The sequence below is a fragment of the Phytophthora infestans genome, genomic scaffold, assembly GCF_000142945.1.
Source record: "Phytophthora infestans T30-4 supercont1.47 genomic scaffold, whole genome shotgun sequence".
NCBI lineage: Eukaryota > Oomycota > Peronosporomycetes > Peronosporales > Peronosporaceae > Phytophthora > Phytophthora infestans.
In genome coordinates this window covers 656,643-672,185 of record NW_003303712.1, presented here as the reverse complement: position 1 = coordinate 672,185, position 15,543 = coordinate 656,643, and the positions used below count along the sequence as shown (strand labels likewise).

Here is a 15,543-nt window from a genome sequence, read left to right as displayed (position 1 = left end):
GCCCCGTCTGTCGCCTTTCTGACTTTGATACTGAATATCCAAAGTGATCTAAATTCTTTCAAAAGCCAAGTTCTCATTTCATTCTCCTCTTAAAACATATTATATTCTGTCTTTTCAATTGTCGAGCAGTACGATACCGCTGCCCAAGAACGGTTAGGGCTCTGAAAATTTCACTGTGTCGACGTTTGTTGCACAGCAAGGGCGGCAGCCGTAGCCAGAATGGGCCCGCGTTTGGCACTTTAGCACTCCAGCGCCACCGAAGGAAGCCCAAGTCGCTTCCTTAGGAGTATCATCTATCTCTCTGCAGGGCGCGTGGGGGACTTCGCAGCCTTATGCCTCAGTCGTCGCCGCATCCCTTGACCTCGTAGACCCTCGGACGGATGCAGCGCGTGCTGCACAAGAAGAAGAAGAGCGAGCCCAAGTCGGCTCCGGATCGCCGCTTGGCAGCCACATCGGCGTCGTCGCCCTCGCTCTCGCGGGCGGCGCTCTCGGCCTCGCAGTCCAGTGCGGGATCGGGCCGTCGCCACGCCGCCACTTTATACCACCACAAGAGCGCAGCCCACACGACACTATGCAGCACACCGCCGCCGCCTCGTGACCAGGTGGTTGTGGGGCTCTCGGCGTCTACAGAGGACGAGGTCGAGGACTGGAGTAGCGACTTCCTGGCCGCCGCACCTCGGACGCGTTGGAGACGACAGGACAGCGTCGGCGCCGAATACTTGCTGGCTGATACGCTGTACAAACATCGGAGTAGCAGCAGCTCCAATGGCGTCGCTCGACGCGGCAGCGAAGTGGGCGCGTCTAGTGGCAGTAGTGGCCACGTCGAAGACGACGATAGAGGTCTGTACAGCTCCTACTCGTCCGTCAAAGATGGCGCGCGAGTGACCCGTACCGACCAACCAGAAGATGCCAGTGACAGCGACGAGGACTGGGACGCCGAGTTCGGCTTCGATGAGCAGACCGACGCCGCTCTGGGATCCTCCGACAGCATGGACCCGACCAGGAGACGAGCGGAGAATGGCAATTTCTTTCTACCGAATCTACACGAAGTGCTGGACGGCGAGACTTTGCCCGACGACGACGAGATGGACGACGGCGTTTCCTTCAGCTTAGACGGAGCACAGCGACGGCAACGCAGACCGTCAGAGGAGCCGCTTTTCCAACGAAGACGCAGCGATTTCCACCAGTCAGGAGCGAGTGTTGACGGCAGTGTGGACGGAATCAGGTCCAGTCTGACGTCAGCATCAGCGTCGTCGTCCAATGCCGTGGAGTACGCGCTAGTGGACAAGCTGAGACTCTTAGAAGTGGCCAACTCGTCCGCGTATGCTGTCCGGATAGAGCGGTATCCCAAGCCGTCGAGCACACTTAGTCACTTGGAGCGAGATCGCACCAACTTCCCCAGTTTCACCGAGAACAAGTATGAGCGATGGCTGGCGGATCTGGTGGTGCCAGACTGCGCCATTGTGTCGCATCACATGGAGGCGGAGCGCAACCGCTTACCGCCTCCCAGACAGCTCAAGAACCAGCAGTTCCACGCTCTTGTGTCGCTTCCGTTCGGCCGGGAGTTTGTGGATACTTTCTTCAAGCAGATCACACATAACCGGTTTTTCGGAGAAGATAAGGAGAATCGAGAGCTGGTGAGGATGTACTTTGAGAAGGTCTCGACCACAGGCATGACGGACGAGAACTGGGCCCAGAATCTGTCGCCTGTGGACTTGGACTACGTGGTGGGATGCAGCGTCGAGATCCTGCAGGAAGCAGCTCGTCTGTACGGCCCCAAGCCGGTCGTGCCGCTTGCCACGCATCTGTCCTTGTCGATGCTGTCCACGTCGTCGTCAGCGTCATCTCAAGGCAACAAGACTACTATTTATTGGATCCAGCAGTTCCAGGACATCCTACTGCATTGCGCAGAGGCTTTCCCGCAGTATTCGAACGTCATTGCGCTCATTGAGCTGCGATACGTTTGTCATCACTTGGCAGGCTTTGCGAGTGGCGAGTACGAGTACAAGTGGCAGATTTGCAACCAGCTTCCGGCCTTCTTGCCGCTTGAGCCAGTGATGGGCGACTCGGCGTCTCAGATCGTCAACGAAGTGCTGCAGTACTACGGCGCGCTGTTCCAACACTTAAACACCAGTCCGGAAAGTCGCAGTAATCGATACACGGGACACAAAGCCAGTGGTGACAAGAGGGGCGTGTTAGTGGATGAGACGCGGCAGTACGCTCTCTCTTCGGACGTGTTCTGTCTTCAGGCGCTCATTATGTGCGATATCCAGAGCTTGTACGACAGCAAGAGTGCGCTGGCTGACATCTCTCTCCCTGCGCTTGAGGAGCTGTTGGAGTTTGAAGACGACGAGGCCACGGTGGACCCAATTCTCGTAGGGTTAATGCCTCACAACCGGGACAGCAGGAGCAGCTCCTCCTCGTCCAATCCGGATCATCGCGACAGTGGTTATGAACGTGGTGATCACGCGAAAGGACTGGGAGGCTGGAGTGCGAGTGCGAAGCTGTTTGAGCTGTTAAGGCCTTCGTCTCGCAGTCGCAACTCGGCGTTGAGCTTCTTCTACGAAAGGATACCAGCGGGAAAGTTCCAGCTGGTTAAAGCCAAGTGCGCGTGTGTTCTGGCTGCAATGCACGTGTCCACTACCACGTCTCATGGCAACCTCCGAGTGGCGGAATCTCTGGCTTATGAAGCTCTACGATTATTAGAGTCGTGCTCGAAGAAAGCGGTGGCCAAACTGTCCAAGATGCCGTCTCTACGCAGCCGAGACAAGACAGTACCAGTACCATATCTGAGCATATTTAACAACGACGGACTGCTGTCAGACTTAGGTCGCGAGGCCCTTGAGTGTCTGGGCAACATATTGATCAAGAACAGCAAGTATCGCTACGGTATTTTGTGTCTGGAAGCTGCTGGCGCTATCTTCACGTTCCTGAACCAAGGCTGCGAGTACGAAAAGCTGGATCGACTACTCTGTAAGCTCACATTGGAGGCCGACGATGTGCATCGAGCTCTTCCCTTACACGAGAAGGTGACGTGTGCAGCTCAGCGACAAGGCAACATCACGGTGTATGTGTATTTAACACAGGAGATGACCAAGTTGTGGATTCGAGAGGGAAACTTCACGCGTGCTGAGGAGTATCTGGCAACTGCGTGTCATTTTCTACGAGATCACACGAACTTGCTGCCTCCGCACTTCTTGTCGTCTGTTATCAATGGAAGTTACTCCAGCAGTGAGGCTCCGTCCAGTCGTAGCGGGACGATGATGACTGCAACGTCCAGCTCAGTGTCGTCTTCGCTGTCGGGATCGTTCCATCTCTCGTCACGCAGTACTGGGAACGCGGGTGAGGTGGATACGTGGCTGAATCACGACATCAACTTGCACCTGTTGGTCCGAGACGTGTATCGTTCCAGCGGTCGATGTTTGGAAGGCATGCGTGTACTGGAACATCTCTTGAACTACAGCTCCCGACTGCCTCGTGGGAAGCGCACGCAGCTGAGAATGCTGCTGGCTGAAGACGCTCTCAAGATGCGGGTGTTCGACACGTGTCGGCACATGTTTTCGCTGATGGAGAGAGAAGCCACCGCTTTTTGCGATCGTCTGCAAGAGAACATCAAAGGGTTCAGTGGACCCGGCAGTAGCAGTGGCACTGGACCTGGAACTAGCAGCAGTGGGGGCGGCCGAAGTCTGGGAGGTATGGGCAGTGAGGCTCGCTACTGCTTCGACATGTCGTTTACACTCCGCTACATCATGTGCCGCGTCAAGATGTATCTCAAGCTCAAGGATTTCGGCAATGCGTATGCTTGGCTCTCATTGGCCCACGTCAAGAACGATCGCGATAATGTTCGTAAGCAAGCGCAGCTGTATGTTCTGGACGGGAAATTGCTGCGTGCTTTCTGTCGAGAACAGCAGGAGCGCGAGTGGGAAATGCGACGTGACGGCGAAGAGCCGACTCGACGAGGACGTACGGGCTCCACGTTTGTCGGGAGTGTCGTGTCTCCTGCGCAAGTGGAGGAAATGCTGAAGCCTCTGGGCGTCTCGCTGTACGGCTTGAACAAGGACGAGAAGCAGCGTCTGAACGAGCGGATTGTCCAGTTTGCTACGTGTGTTCGCGACGTCGACAAGGCGGAGGAACAGGCGCAAAACGCCTTCTGGACAGCGTTTGATCTGTATCGTGTGCTGGACGATAGTCTGTACCAACTCAAGGTGTTGCTGGAGATCGTGTCCTTCATGCTGGCGCCGATTCAGCGCTCGTTCTTCGCTCTCGGTAGCAACCAGGACGACGAGATGCTCAAGTCTCATCTGCATCGTCGAAGCTCGGGCAAAGAATCGTCAGGAGCGTTGGAGCTGGAGGATTTAGGCGGCGACGACACGATCGAGAAGACACGGAAGACGCTGCTAGAAGCGCAGAAGTTGCTGCGTCCGGCGTTGAACTTGGCCGAACAAGTGGCGAGTCCTGCGTGTTTCCTTCAGACGCTGATCTTCTGCAGTGAAGTGTGGGTCTGGCTGGAGCGCATCGCGTCGTACAAGAGCGAGAAGCATCTGAAAGAAGCCACAGCGTTCTGGGAAGAGGCTGTGCGTGTCATGAAGGGCGTCTTCTTCCGTCGGGTGGCGTTCCACGACGTCGCAGATGCGCAAATGTTACACTCGTCAGGCTTTGGCAATGACTTCTCGATGCCTTTCCCCCGTGGACTCAACAAAGGACGCTTTTGCGTGGTGCCGATCTTGAACTTCAGCGAAGGATTCATCGTCAAACTGGAAGCCATGACGCTCCAGCTCATCCTTGCCGCTTGTCAACTCCAGCAGTTTGAGCGTGTACCAGAGTATGTGGAAGAAACGTTGCTGGCTCATCTGGATGAGCTGTTGAGTGCGCGTATGTGTCTAAGTAGTATCGTGTACCAGCTGCAGACGTTCCGAGCTCTTCAGAGATCTCACAAGCGACTGCCTCCGACTGGGTCGACGTCGAATCTCGCAGCTGCTGCGATGCCCTCAGGCTCGAGTGTCTCGGTCTCCAGTGTGGGCAGTAACAACTCGAGGTCGTCTTCTTTTTCTGCGGTGATCCCAGTGCCGTCGCCGCAAATGAGTGCAAGTAGCAAGCAGGTGGTGTCCACGCCGTCTCCCAGTGGCGCGGGTGTGGCAGGGAAGCGAGCCGGACACAAGAAGAACCAGTCCATGTCGTCGATCTCCGAGCTGCTGGCGTCCAATCCATATCAAGAAGGTGCGGCGTCATACGGCGCTCCAGGTGGAATCAAGAGCTCCGCGACGCCTCGAACAGGTCTTGCGTCTTTGAGCGAGCGGCCTAATGTCCCTCCTCCGTCCACGACGACGGGAAAGTCTGGAGCTACTGCTCATATTGGGCATACGTCGAAGAAGAGCAGCGAACGGAAGCCACGCCGGTATACACGTGAGAGATCACGCTCAGCTCCGCAGCCAGCAGTGCCCAATTACCCGTCTCCTGGCGCAGAGCTGACACTAGACGGGCTTGTTCATGAAGGGGGAAGTATGCCAGTGCTAGCAGAGTCCGGAGAGAGCAGCGATGGCTCCTTGAAGCGCACGTCGTCTGTCAAGTTCATTGATCTGGGAGATCTCCGGTCGTTGCCCCCTGGAGAAGACTTTGTTCTGGGCAGAAGCGACGGGTTCGGACGTGACGAAGGCAGCAGCTCCAACGGAGCAATCGGCTTGTGTGATTTCGACGAAGTGCAGTCTGAGAAGCTCTGGTGGATTTTCAACTTGTGGCGCAATGCCAAGTCCAAGTACGTGGAGGGGAAGATCGAGACGTCCGAGTTCCGGTCGTGCAACTTGCGCTATCTACGGACACTTCTGGACGCGTTTGACCCGCAGCAGATCGCTGTACTTTACTTCGGAGGACCAGAGAGCGCGTCAACCGACTCGGCCGTAACGCCAGGCGGGACACGAGTTCCATCCGATGTGAACACTGGCAATCCCAACGGGATGCTGGACTTTGACGTCTCTCGTATGAACTCCCACGCGTTGATCCAAGATCGACAACTGGTGTTATCGATTGGCTACGAGTACTCCGCGGAAGTGCGAACCCCGTTCGGGACGCATCCGAAGCTTCAGTTCAAGGTGTTTGGTGTCCGTGAGGGCGACACACGAGCGTGGCGTCAGGAGATCCCACGGCCAGAATGGTATTTGTCCGAGTACGACATGTTGGAGGCTGAAGACGCTGCAGTCGGCGCCGGAGTTCTACGCTCGATGCGCTTACTTGGAGCTAAGCTCTTAGTGAAGTTGTTGGGAGTCTTGTTGTTGGAGAATTCCGTTGTAGTCGTGGGGAACTCGTACCCGCAGATCCAGGAAGTGACCACGAGTCTGCTGAAGCTGCTGGAGCCGTTCCGGTGGCAACACACGTTCCTGCCGTTCGTCCCCGTGACGTCTTGGAGACTCCTCCACGACGCAGTGTACCAGCATGCGCAGGCGGAGCTGGCGGCTCGACCGAAGAGCCGCAGGTCGTTCTCTAGACTGTCGCATGATTGGCGGGCATGGAGCAGTGGCAGTGGCAGCTCAACGGGAAGCTCGTACTCTTCGTCACGTGGCAGCACTGACAGTTTGAACGGAGGGAACAGCTCGACGACTGGATCAGTGGAGCCCACGGAGGAAGAGCCGCCGTTTTTGCTTGGCGCTACAGCTGATACGTGGCACAGCTGCTTGGCGTTCTCCAAGAAATGTGGCAACGATCCTCGCTTGCTGTCGTCGTGTGTGGTCGTGGTGGATCTGGACGACGTGGACTCGTTAGCGACCGACAAGACGTTCCGGAATGCCGTGCCGTTGCCCAAGAAGTGGCGACGGCAGTTCCTGGAGCGCATTGAGAAAATCACGAGACAACGACTTAAGATGCGCACGAAAATGGGTCGCAGACACTCGTCGCAGCAGCTGGTTTCGAGTCGTGGACCCACGACGCCGGCTTCGGTCTCGGGTGCGTCGTCGATGCGGTCTCCTGTGGGGGCGTATCCTTCCGTGGACGTGACGCTGCGTAGCTTCGACGATGCGCACAGCACGAGTCGATCGGGATCCAGTTGGATGATGACACCCGCTTCAGCCAGTAACGTGTCTGACCCAGACAGCAACTACCAAGGTGTGCAGTCGTCGGACCCCAATGGACTAGACGAGAGGAAACACTACGACTCCGAGTGTGCGGCTGCGCTTGTGAGTGGACTGCGTGAGCTCTACGACAAGTTGCTGGTGTTGTGTGCTGAAAAAGAACGCAAGGCGAAGGGAAGCAAGAAGAAGAAGAGCTCGAGCAGTAGTGGCCACTCCAAGCGACAGGAGATCAAGTCGTGGTTCTCGTCTTCTCACGACTTTGACGCGTTCGTGGACAATTTCCAGAACACGGATCTGCTCGAGGTGTTCGAGAAGGAGAAGGCGGCGGCACAGGAGGAAGCCCAAGCTCAGGCTCGAGCGACGCTTGAGCGTCAGTCCAGTGAACACGAGGTCAGCTCCACGAGCAGCGGAAGGAGTACGCGGTTCGGTACAACTCCGAAGGCGATCGTCAACTCTTTCACGCCGCAGCAACTCAAGAGTTTGGGCAGCTTCAGCAGTTTGACGGCCAGTAATCGAAGCTCCGGCGGTCGCGAGCGGAGACGGTGAAGAGGCCATGTAGGGAAAGGCAAAAAGTGTAGGAAGCTTAACTATTATTTATCCGCAAAGTTTTGCGAATGTCAATGGGGACTTGTTGGTTTGTTGTTGCTCGCGTGCTTGTTGCAGAGCCAGCTTGGCCTTGGCGTGTAGCTGCTGGTCGATGCGATACGCGACGGAGGCTTTGCCAGCCCGGACGGCCCATTGAAGTGGCGTCTTCTTGGCCTGTACTTCGAAGTGGGTTTGATTATGCAGATTGTGAACACCTCGTTGTAATACTCTGCGTACCTTGTCAGGCAGGTTCCAGTTGGCCCCGTTGTTGAGAAGCAGCCAGATCATCTCCTCTGAACCAGCTTTGCAGGCCAAGTGCAGCGGCGAGTACCAGCCCTGTTAAGGAATAATTATACTCAATGGGTGTGAAAGATGATAAAAGAGGTGGTAAGTACCCAAGTGCTTCGTTGGTTGACATTAGTGCCGAACCTCAGCAAGAGTTGAGCGATTGCTACGTCATCCTCGGATACTGCTCGATGAAGACCCGTGACGCCGGACTGCAAACGACACGCTTGGCTTTCAATGATAAAGTGGACAATTGGTGTTTATGACAGCGCAGCTATCTATCTACCCATCGCTGCTGTTGGATAAGTACTGGGTGGGCTTCCAATGCCTCGCGAAGCCGAGTTACGTCTCGCTGCTTGATGAGCAGACAGAGATCAGGCAATGACGACGTCTGCGACTTCATGACGAGCTCTTGGTTCTTCGAAATAGCACAAAAATGAGGAAGGGACGGCCACACTGAAAGCAAAAACTGCCACTGCAATAAAACTGACGTGCTTATATTTCCACTACAGCGCCCCATCTCTCTACACGACATCGCCTGCATTGTCTTTCTCTTCGATGTCTTCAGATGTTGTCGACATCTCCACCGTCGTACTCGTTGCAGATTTACTGACACCGACCCGTGAAGATGGCACAGTAAACACCTTGCGATAGTCGACTGCTGAGCTACCTGATCGGGAGAAAAACTCCACCACATTCGTCTTAAATCCGCGATCAAATGGATTAAACATCGCTCCGACTTCAGTCTTCTTGCCATTCTTCCCGTCCTTCGATTCAGACGCAGGTTTCTGAGTCATGTAAGCGTATCGTCGCCAGTTCATCTGCTCGTTGATCGTGAGGTTCTGCTCGATGTTGTTCACGTGCTGGTTCACCATCATAGCGAGTGCCACAAAGGCCATCAAGTCCCACACGAGCACCATGATCACCACGAGGTGCTTCTTTACTAGTGACGGGATCTCTATCCAGACGTCCATTGCCGACAAACTGTCGCTGTTGCCACTACCGTCAGACTTCACTCGTTTAGTGTGGAGGTCGCGTGTAGCGTCGGACAGTACGAGAATGGCGAGAGCTGCGTAGATCCCCAACACGAGGCAATGCAGCAGTAAAAAGGCAAAGAAAGAGCGATGGTTGCCGTAGCCCACACACCGGTTGATCCACGCGCAGTGGTGGTCATGTCGGGCGATACAGATGCCGCATTGAGCGCAGTGCTTGGAGCGAATGGGCTTGATAACAAGACACGTGCGGCAGAACTTGGTCATGTCGGGAGTCTCGCATCGTGACACCTTCTCCAGCATCGTCTTGACGTCTTGTTCGTACGTTTGGATCGTCCCCGGGTCGGTCGGGCAGAAGAAAGCCAGTCGTACCCACACCACTAGAAACACAACTTCAGCTCCACCGGTAATACCCAAAAACACCGTGTGGCTGTCTCTGAAGTCTTGGTAGTCTGAATCCACCCACAATACAATGTACAACAAGGTGAAAAGACCCACCCACGCCATCCAGATGCCCATGGCGGTCTCTGGCTGCGGACGTATTAGCGTGTGGAGCCCCACACTCGTCTCGTCCTTGACCTTCTTGCTCTTTGCAGACATTTCTTTCGTCGGACCTTCTTCAATGTGCTCAAGCGAGACATTCGTGGCCACCTTCACGTTGCGCTTGGATGGGTGCAAGTTGGCCAGATTCTTTGGTGCTCCGTGGGAATGGCCGTGACCGTGACCTGGTTGACGAAAGGCAGCAAGCGACTTGCCCAGTATAACGAAGATTAACGGCACAGCCAGCCACCACACGAGCCAGTAGCTTGTGGCCAGAATCGCCAGCAACAGCGAGCCATGCAGCACTGCTACAGTCCCTCGCGTCTTGCGCATGTGTGTCGGTGGATCAGCCGCCTTGGCTTTACCTGATAGTAAGTCTTCTAGCCACAACAAGTTGCGTCGCTTAGCCAGGTCCATACACGTGTTGCCCAGTGCGTCTGCTTCGTTTGCGTCAAAGCCTCCGGTCAAGAGATACTGCACCATAGGCTTGTACTCGCTCATACAGGCGTAGTGTAGGACACTCCGGTGTTGTAGCGAGTAGCCGCCGAGTGTCGTAGACTCCACTGGGTCCCCTTCTTTCGCCATTGCAGCATTGCGTCTCTGTTGAGCCTCCAGTAAGAAGTGCAGCATCCACAGATGACCCTGAGCAGCAGCGTGATGAGCTGCCGTGTTGCCCCGTACGTCGTGAGCCAATAAATCGACGTATCCCGAGCGTAGTAGTGTGTCTGCTAGCCGCATATTGCCGGCATGAGATGCTCTCCTGTTTGAATGCATCCCACAAGTTGATTAGACGATCGACCATTTCGTAGTCTACACACATTCCCACGTACATGAGCGGCGTCTCTCCTGCGTCGTTCTTGGCGTCCATGAGCAGCTGTTCGCGTCCGGAGGCGTGCATTTGCTGCATCAGGAAGTGCATAGTGTCGCACGTGTCTTCACCGCTCGCAGCCGCGTAATGTACCAGTGTGTTCCCGCTTTGGTCTTTAGCTGCCAGCAGATCAACGGGCTTGGGCTGCACAGCCATTGCCATACCCCATAGAAGGACAACAAGCGGGAAATCGCCATTAGCGGCCGCATCGAACGCCGTCTGCCCGTCGTAGTCCACGTCCATCAGAGCACAGAGGTGTAGGTAGCGAAACAGAGACTGGCACCAAATTTTACGAGATGGGTACGCTTTGTGTCTCAGATGTGCACCACACTCAAAATCCAGCTATAGTCACTATGCTACCTCGTTTCAGTGAGGCTATGTTTACCACACCCTGTCAGTATTACACCTCGAGTCAGTGTCTTCCTCTTGACGGACACATGTCACTTCGCAATAATGACGGAGCTGACGCAGCGCAAGGTGGGGCCGTCCCCTTCTCCGTCTCCTCCTCTCTCCAATGATGGCAAAGGTGTGCGCGTGTCCGAGTTCGACTCGCGTCCGGTCTGCGCTAATGAGGCGCCGCGTCGCTACGTACAACAAGGAGATCAATTATTGTCAACAGGTCAAGGTCGCGCAAGCAACGCTGGCTGCTTAACTTTATCCGGACTGAGTCGCGAGCTGCAAGAAATGTTTTTACCTGCGGGGTATCCGGACAGTGTGAGTGAAGATTACCTCGGTTTCCAGTTCTGGGACACATTGCAGGCAATGTGCAGTTACCTTCGCGGCGTGTTGGCTACGCAATCAGTGCTGCAAAGTGTGGGGGTGGGAGACGACAAGGCCACACCTCTGGCAGCAGCACTGCAATGGGTTCTAAGAGACGGGTCCGGTATGATCGGAGGGCTGACCTTCGCCTACTTCGTCGGCCCCAAGTTCGACGTCAACGTCAAGCGATGGCGACTCTTTGCTGATGTGGTCAACGACGTAGGCTTAACACTTGATATGGTGGCGCCATACTTCCCCACTTTAGTGACTGAAGTGCTCTGTGTCTCGAGTGTCTGCAAGGCAATGTGTGGAGTGGCTGCAGGAGCCACGAGGTCCTCGTTGATGACGCACTTCGCTAAGAGGGACAATATGGCCGATTGCGCGGCTAAAGAGGGGTCACAGGAGACAGCAGTTAAGCTGTTTGGACTGATGTTTGGCATGTATTTCGCCAATGCCGTCAACTCGTCACCTCACGCGGTGTGGATGGCGTTCTTAGTACTGACACTCGTCCACGTGTACGCGAACTACAACGCTGTGTCGTGCTTGTGTATCCCCACGGTAAACTGCTCGAGAGGCTTGATCTTGGTGCAGAGGTTCTTGATGTCAGGTAACAAACCTGGTAAGGAGAATGTTGCCGACCATCAAGGACGGGTGAGTCATCTTCAAGTTGACGTGATAATGCGGTACTACTCTCTTCTTTACTGACGTGATATATTTTTCCGGTGGTAAAGTATTCCATCCGCAGTGTTAACCAGGAAGAGCCGATCTTCAAAGACCCTGTGCTACCGGTGACGAGTCATTTGATGATGGGATCGGAGCTCCATCAGGCCGTTCCGACCTCGACGGACCTCGACCGACTGCTGCAGATTTACGAGGATGAGACGTATTTACTGACAGTTGTGGGTGATCGAGTGCACGTCATGTTCGAGGCAGAAGCGAAGCCAACTGACGAGCTGCGAGCATTCTTCCAGGCTGTTCTGGTGCTCCAGGCTCTGGCCTCAGTTCCTCCTACGACATCGACACCCTCGTCATCGAACGAGGGCAGCACCAAACATCAGCCATTGCTTGAATCTACGTATCGCAAGATGACGTCTGACTTCCCACTGTTCCTCCAAGTGCTGCAGAATAGCGGCTGGAGGACTCACATGTTCCTACTCAACACGTCAACCTGGCGGATTAAGATCAGTGACCGCACGTAGGCAAATTCGACCGCCTGCTTAAGTCTTTCTTTTCGTTTAGATCAATTCCACGTTACTTGCATTCAATCATGATTTTTGTAGTGCTTTCGTGACCACTACTGTAGAGACACTACTTGATACCCCTGATGCTGTAGCAGGTTTCTAACGTACGCGCCATATTATAATCCGGCCTTTAATAGCTCTAGCGGAAGATGATCTTACTACTACAGTAGTACTACGTAGTACTTCGAAGTACTAATAGAAAGAGCGGATAAAAAACTCAAATTTCAACAAGTTTAAAAAAAAGGAATAAATAACTTATCGGTATTGGGATTACAGTTATGGCTATATTTTGCAAAGATCATTTCAAGCTACAGTATGTACCATATTTATTTTACGATTATTGTTTCCCGACCCTGTACAGTACAGTGTACCGTGTACCTTTTAGAAGTAGGTTACCGGTACATGTCAATGCGCGATTCATCATCCGTGATGACGAAGCAACATGTAAAGGGGTTGATCATCAACCATTTTACAGCATCAACTTGATGCTGTTTTCACAGCAGTTGTGCGTCAACACCTTCGTCTGTTATTAATACTTCGCCATCACTAAATTTTAGTGCTGATTGATGTCAATACTGATCATATTGTTGGGTTGGCCTGACTTTTACACCAACAACAGCACAACGAACGACAGTCACGTCTCGTCAACCATGATGGCGGCACAAAATCGAATTCCTAGTGTACCTGATTAGTGAAAAAGTCGATAAAGTGATAAAATTGGGGCTTTGAAATGCATGATACAGTGGTATTAATAACAGCCTTTACATGTACCGCATCGCCCTGTCCTAAGCGAACGCCCATGTTCGACGTTTACGGGTAAGATTACTTGCAAATCTCCTAATTAAGATATGGATGAATATGATAAGCTATCGGACCATACCTAATTTTTGTATGACCTCTGGGCACCTATAAATGGCCAATCACATCATTTCTACGCATTTCAACCAATGGCCGAAGCTTCACTCAACATTCTTGTCCAATAATTTCGCTTAGGGTTAGGTGAGTCCTCTAAGCCATTCGATCGGACGTATCGAGTCCGATCGCAGCTCAAAATATGTATATGCCAATGCCAATAGTAGGTCAGACACGTACCACTCCCATATTTGCACAGCATCGGACGGAAGCGATGGGCCTGGACGAGCTCCAGCCTGGCAACACTTTGAGGGCCAAGGCTACAGCGTTATCTGCCTTCAAGAAATTTCTGAAGGCAGAGGGCGTTGCAGAGGAGTACGTAAGAAAATGCATTGAGCGCGATGTCAGTGGAAGATGTTATGTATCTGTAATGGATAAGTTTGGAATGCATCTTGCATTTAGTAAAGGCAAAAGGGGCAAACCTTTAGCTAGAAATACTGCCATGCAGTACTATCGGCAAGCCAAGCTTTGGCTGCTTGACCAGTTTTCCCAGCATCGTGCGTGTAACGGGGTACGTAGCACTAAGTGTACCCTGGTTACATGAAGTGTGACACTTCACACTTCAGGAGTATGACATGTCATACTCCGGGATATTTGGTACAAGGTACCAAGGTCATTCAAAACCAACCATTGGTTAAATGACATTGCATTACTATAGGTAACTGATAGTTTGTATTAACCTCAAACTTAACCTACCTATAAATATACTCAGTTTACAATCTACCTTATTTAGGTCACTTCGCTCTCTTTAATTAAAGAGGGGACCTGTGAACTGCCGTTCACTGAGAGTTTGTATACTCTCGGAAGATAACTTCCTCTAGCGCAAGGTGCTGTGTGACCCCGTCACACTTGGTAGCACTTGTAGTCAATCCACGCCATCGCGGGTAGACTACCTGAACCTCCGAAGTTCGTTGCCATGGATAGGAACGACTTCTCCCATATGAACGACTCTCAGTTCGAGTCGGTTCGGAAGATGGCAGGCATCTTCGGGATGGAGGCCCTGCAGAGCCTGGTGGTATCAACACCGGCTGAGCAGCTCGAGCGCGTCAATGCATTCGACGCGTACGAGCAGGGCCTCATCGCGCATGTGCGGGAGAACCTGCAGGCTCCGGCGGCGGGAGCAAACCCGCCTCACCCGAAGCCAATACGGCTGAAGGTAAAGCCGTATGAAGGGAAGGAAGGCGAGAACCTTCACTTCTGGGTCCGAGAAGTAGAGCTCGCGATGGACGCGGCTCTGATCTCGACCGAGCAACTGCGTGTTGCTTTTGCACTCTCCAACCTTAGCGGTCGTGCTAAGAGTTGGGTGTACACTCGGGAAGCGACATCCTCTGGATGTTTCACATCCTGGGCTCAGCTGTGCGAACAGCTCCGAGCCGCGTTCTCTCTCGGCGAACTACGAGTACCGCCAGCGTTCGCGCTTCCTCGCGTGTAAACAAGGAAGACGCGAACTGCACGAGTATGTGCAAGAGATACGGGAGCTCACGGCGTCTCTAGTGGGAAATCTCACTCAATGAACACATCAAGATGACTGTGTTCATGGACGGCCTTCGAGTGGGCCCCGCACGCACTCAGCTGTTCCGGGTGCAGGCAAACACCCTTGAAGAGGCGATTCAAGTGGCTCTTCAAGAAGAATACAGCCATCGCCAGGCGCGTACGCCGGCCTCAGCGTGGCCTGGGAGTTCCTTGTCGGCTCCCGGTCGAACAAGCCCCAACGGACCAGTTCCCATGGAACTCGGGTCCGCCGAACAGCGTGACATCCGCTGCTTCGGCTGTGGGAAGATGGGCCACTTCAAGCGCGACTGTCCCGCGGAAAGACTCCGCAGACGGTCCTTCCCCAAGCCCGTCCTCAAGGGTCGCTGGCAGAAGCCAGGATCCCGGGGACAGGGGAACGCAGGGAACCAGTAGGGGCGGGGCGCCCTACTGGGGAAGAACTAAGTCTTCGTGATGGGTGCGCGGGTGGCGCGTACCACGGGGACTTAGCCCCTGAGAGTCTTCGCACTCTCGAATCGGCGAAGAGCAGCGGCGGGTTGCTCGTAGTACACGGATGTGTACGGGGGTACGATCACCCCTTTAGAATCTTGATTGACTCTGGGGCGTCGAAGAATTTCGCACGCCGCCAGACGGTTGCTCGTAACAGCAACAAGTTGTCCGAAGCTTTGCGAGAAAGCAAGGGCAACGGGACGGTGTCAGTGCGACTGGCCGACGGGAAGGTCGTCACTGTCCCCAACGTCCCAAGTGGATCTGGGCTGTCAAGTTTGAAGACTTTGACAGCCTCGAACAGTTCACTGTTCTCGATATGGATC

General features: G+C 54.0%; 4 protein-coding genes across 4 annotated transcripts; 2 read left to right on the top strand and 2 right to left on the bottom strand.

Moving 5' to 3' along the window:
* Positions 1-380: 380 nt before the first annotated feature.
* On the top strand, positions 381-7,604 carry PITG_17028 (uncharacterized protein; the record flags this gene model as incomplete). The annotated part of the gene is made up of 5 exons (XM_002897187.1): positions 381-389; positions 603-859; positions 914-5,449; positions 5,501-6,564; positions 6,619-7,604. The coding sequence occupies 5 exons, from the start codon at positions 381-383 to the stop codon at positions 7,602-7,604; spliced, it is 6,852 nt and encodes a 2,283-aa protein (XP_002897233.1).
* A 48-nt stretch (positions 7,605-7,652) lies between these two features.
* Positions 7,653-8,331, bottom strand: PITG_17027 (uncharacterized protein; the record flags this gene model as incomplete). Its single annotated transcript, XM_002897186.1, has 4 exons — positions 7,653-7,817; positions 7,881-7,979; positions 8,039-8,140; positions 8,215-8,331. The coding sequence occupies 4 exons, from the start codon at positions 8,329-8,331 to the stop codon at positions 7,653-7,655; spliced, it is 483 nt and encodes a 160-aa protein (XP_002897232.1).
* Positions 8,332-8,409: 78 nt separating this feature from the next.
* On the bottom strand, positions 8,410-10,571 carry PITG_17026 (palmitoyltransferase, putative; the record flags this gene model as incomplete). The annotated part of the gene is made up of 2 exons (XM_002897185.1): positions 8,410-10,220; positions 10,291-10,571. 2 exons carry the CDS (start codon positions 10,569-10,571, stop codon positions 8,453-8,455), a joined length of 2,049 nt encoding a protein of 682 aa, XP_002897231.1.
* A 210-nt stretch (positions 10,572-10,781) lies between these two features.
* PITG_17025 (uncharacterized protein) lies at positions 10,782-12,286 on the top strand (the record flags this gene model as incomplete). Its single annotated transcript, XM_002897184.1, has 2 exons — positions 10,782-11,738; positions 11,819-12,286. The coding sequence occupies 2 exons, from the start codon at positions 10,782-10,784 to the stop codon at positions 12,284-12,286; spliced, it is 1,425 nt and encodes a 474-aa protein (XP_002897230.1).
* Positions 12,287-15,543: the final 3,257 nt, after the last annotated feature.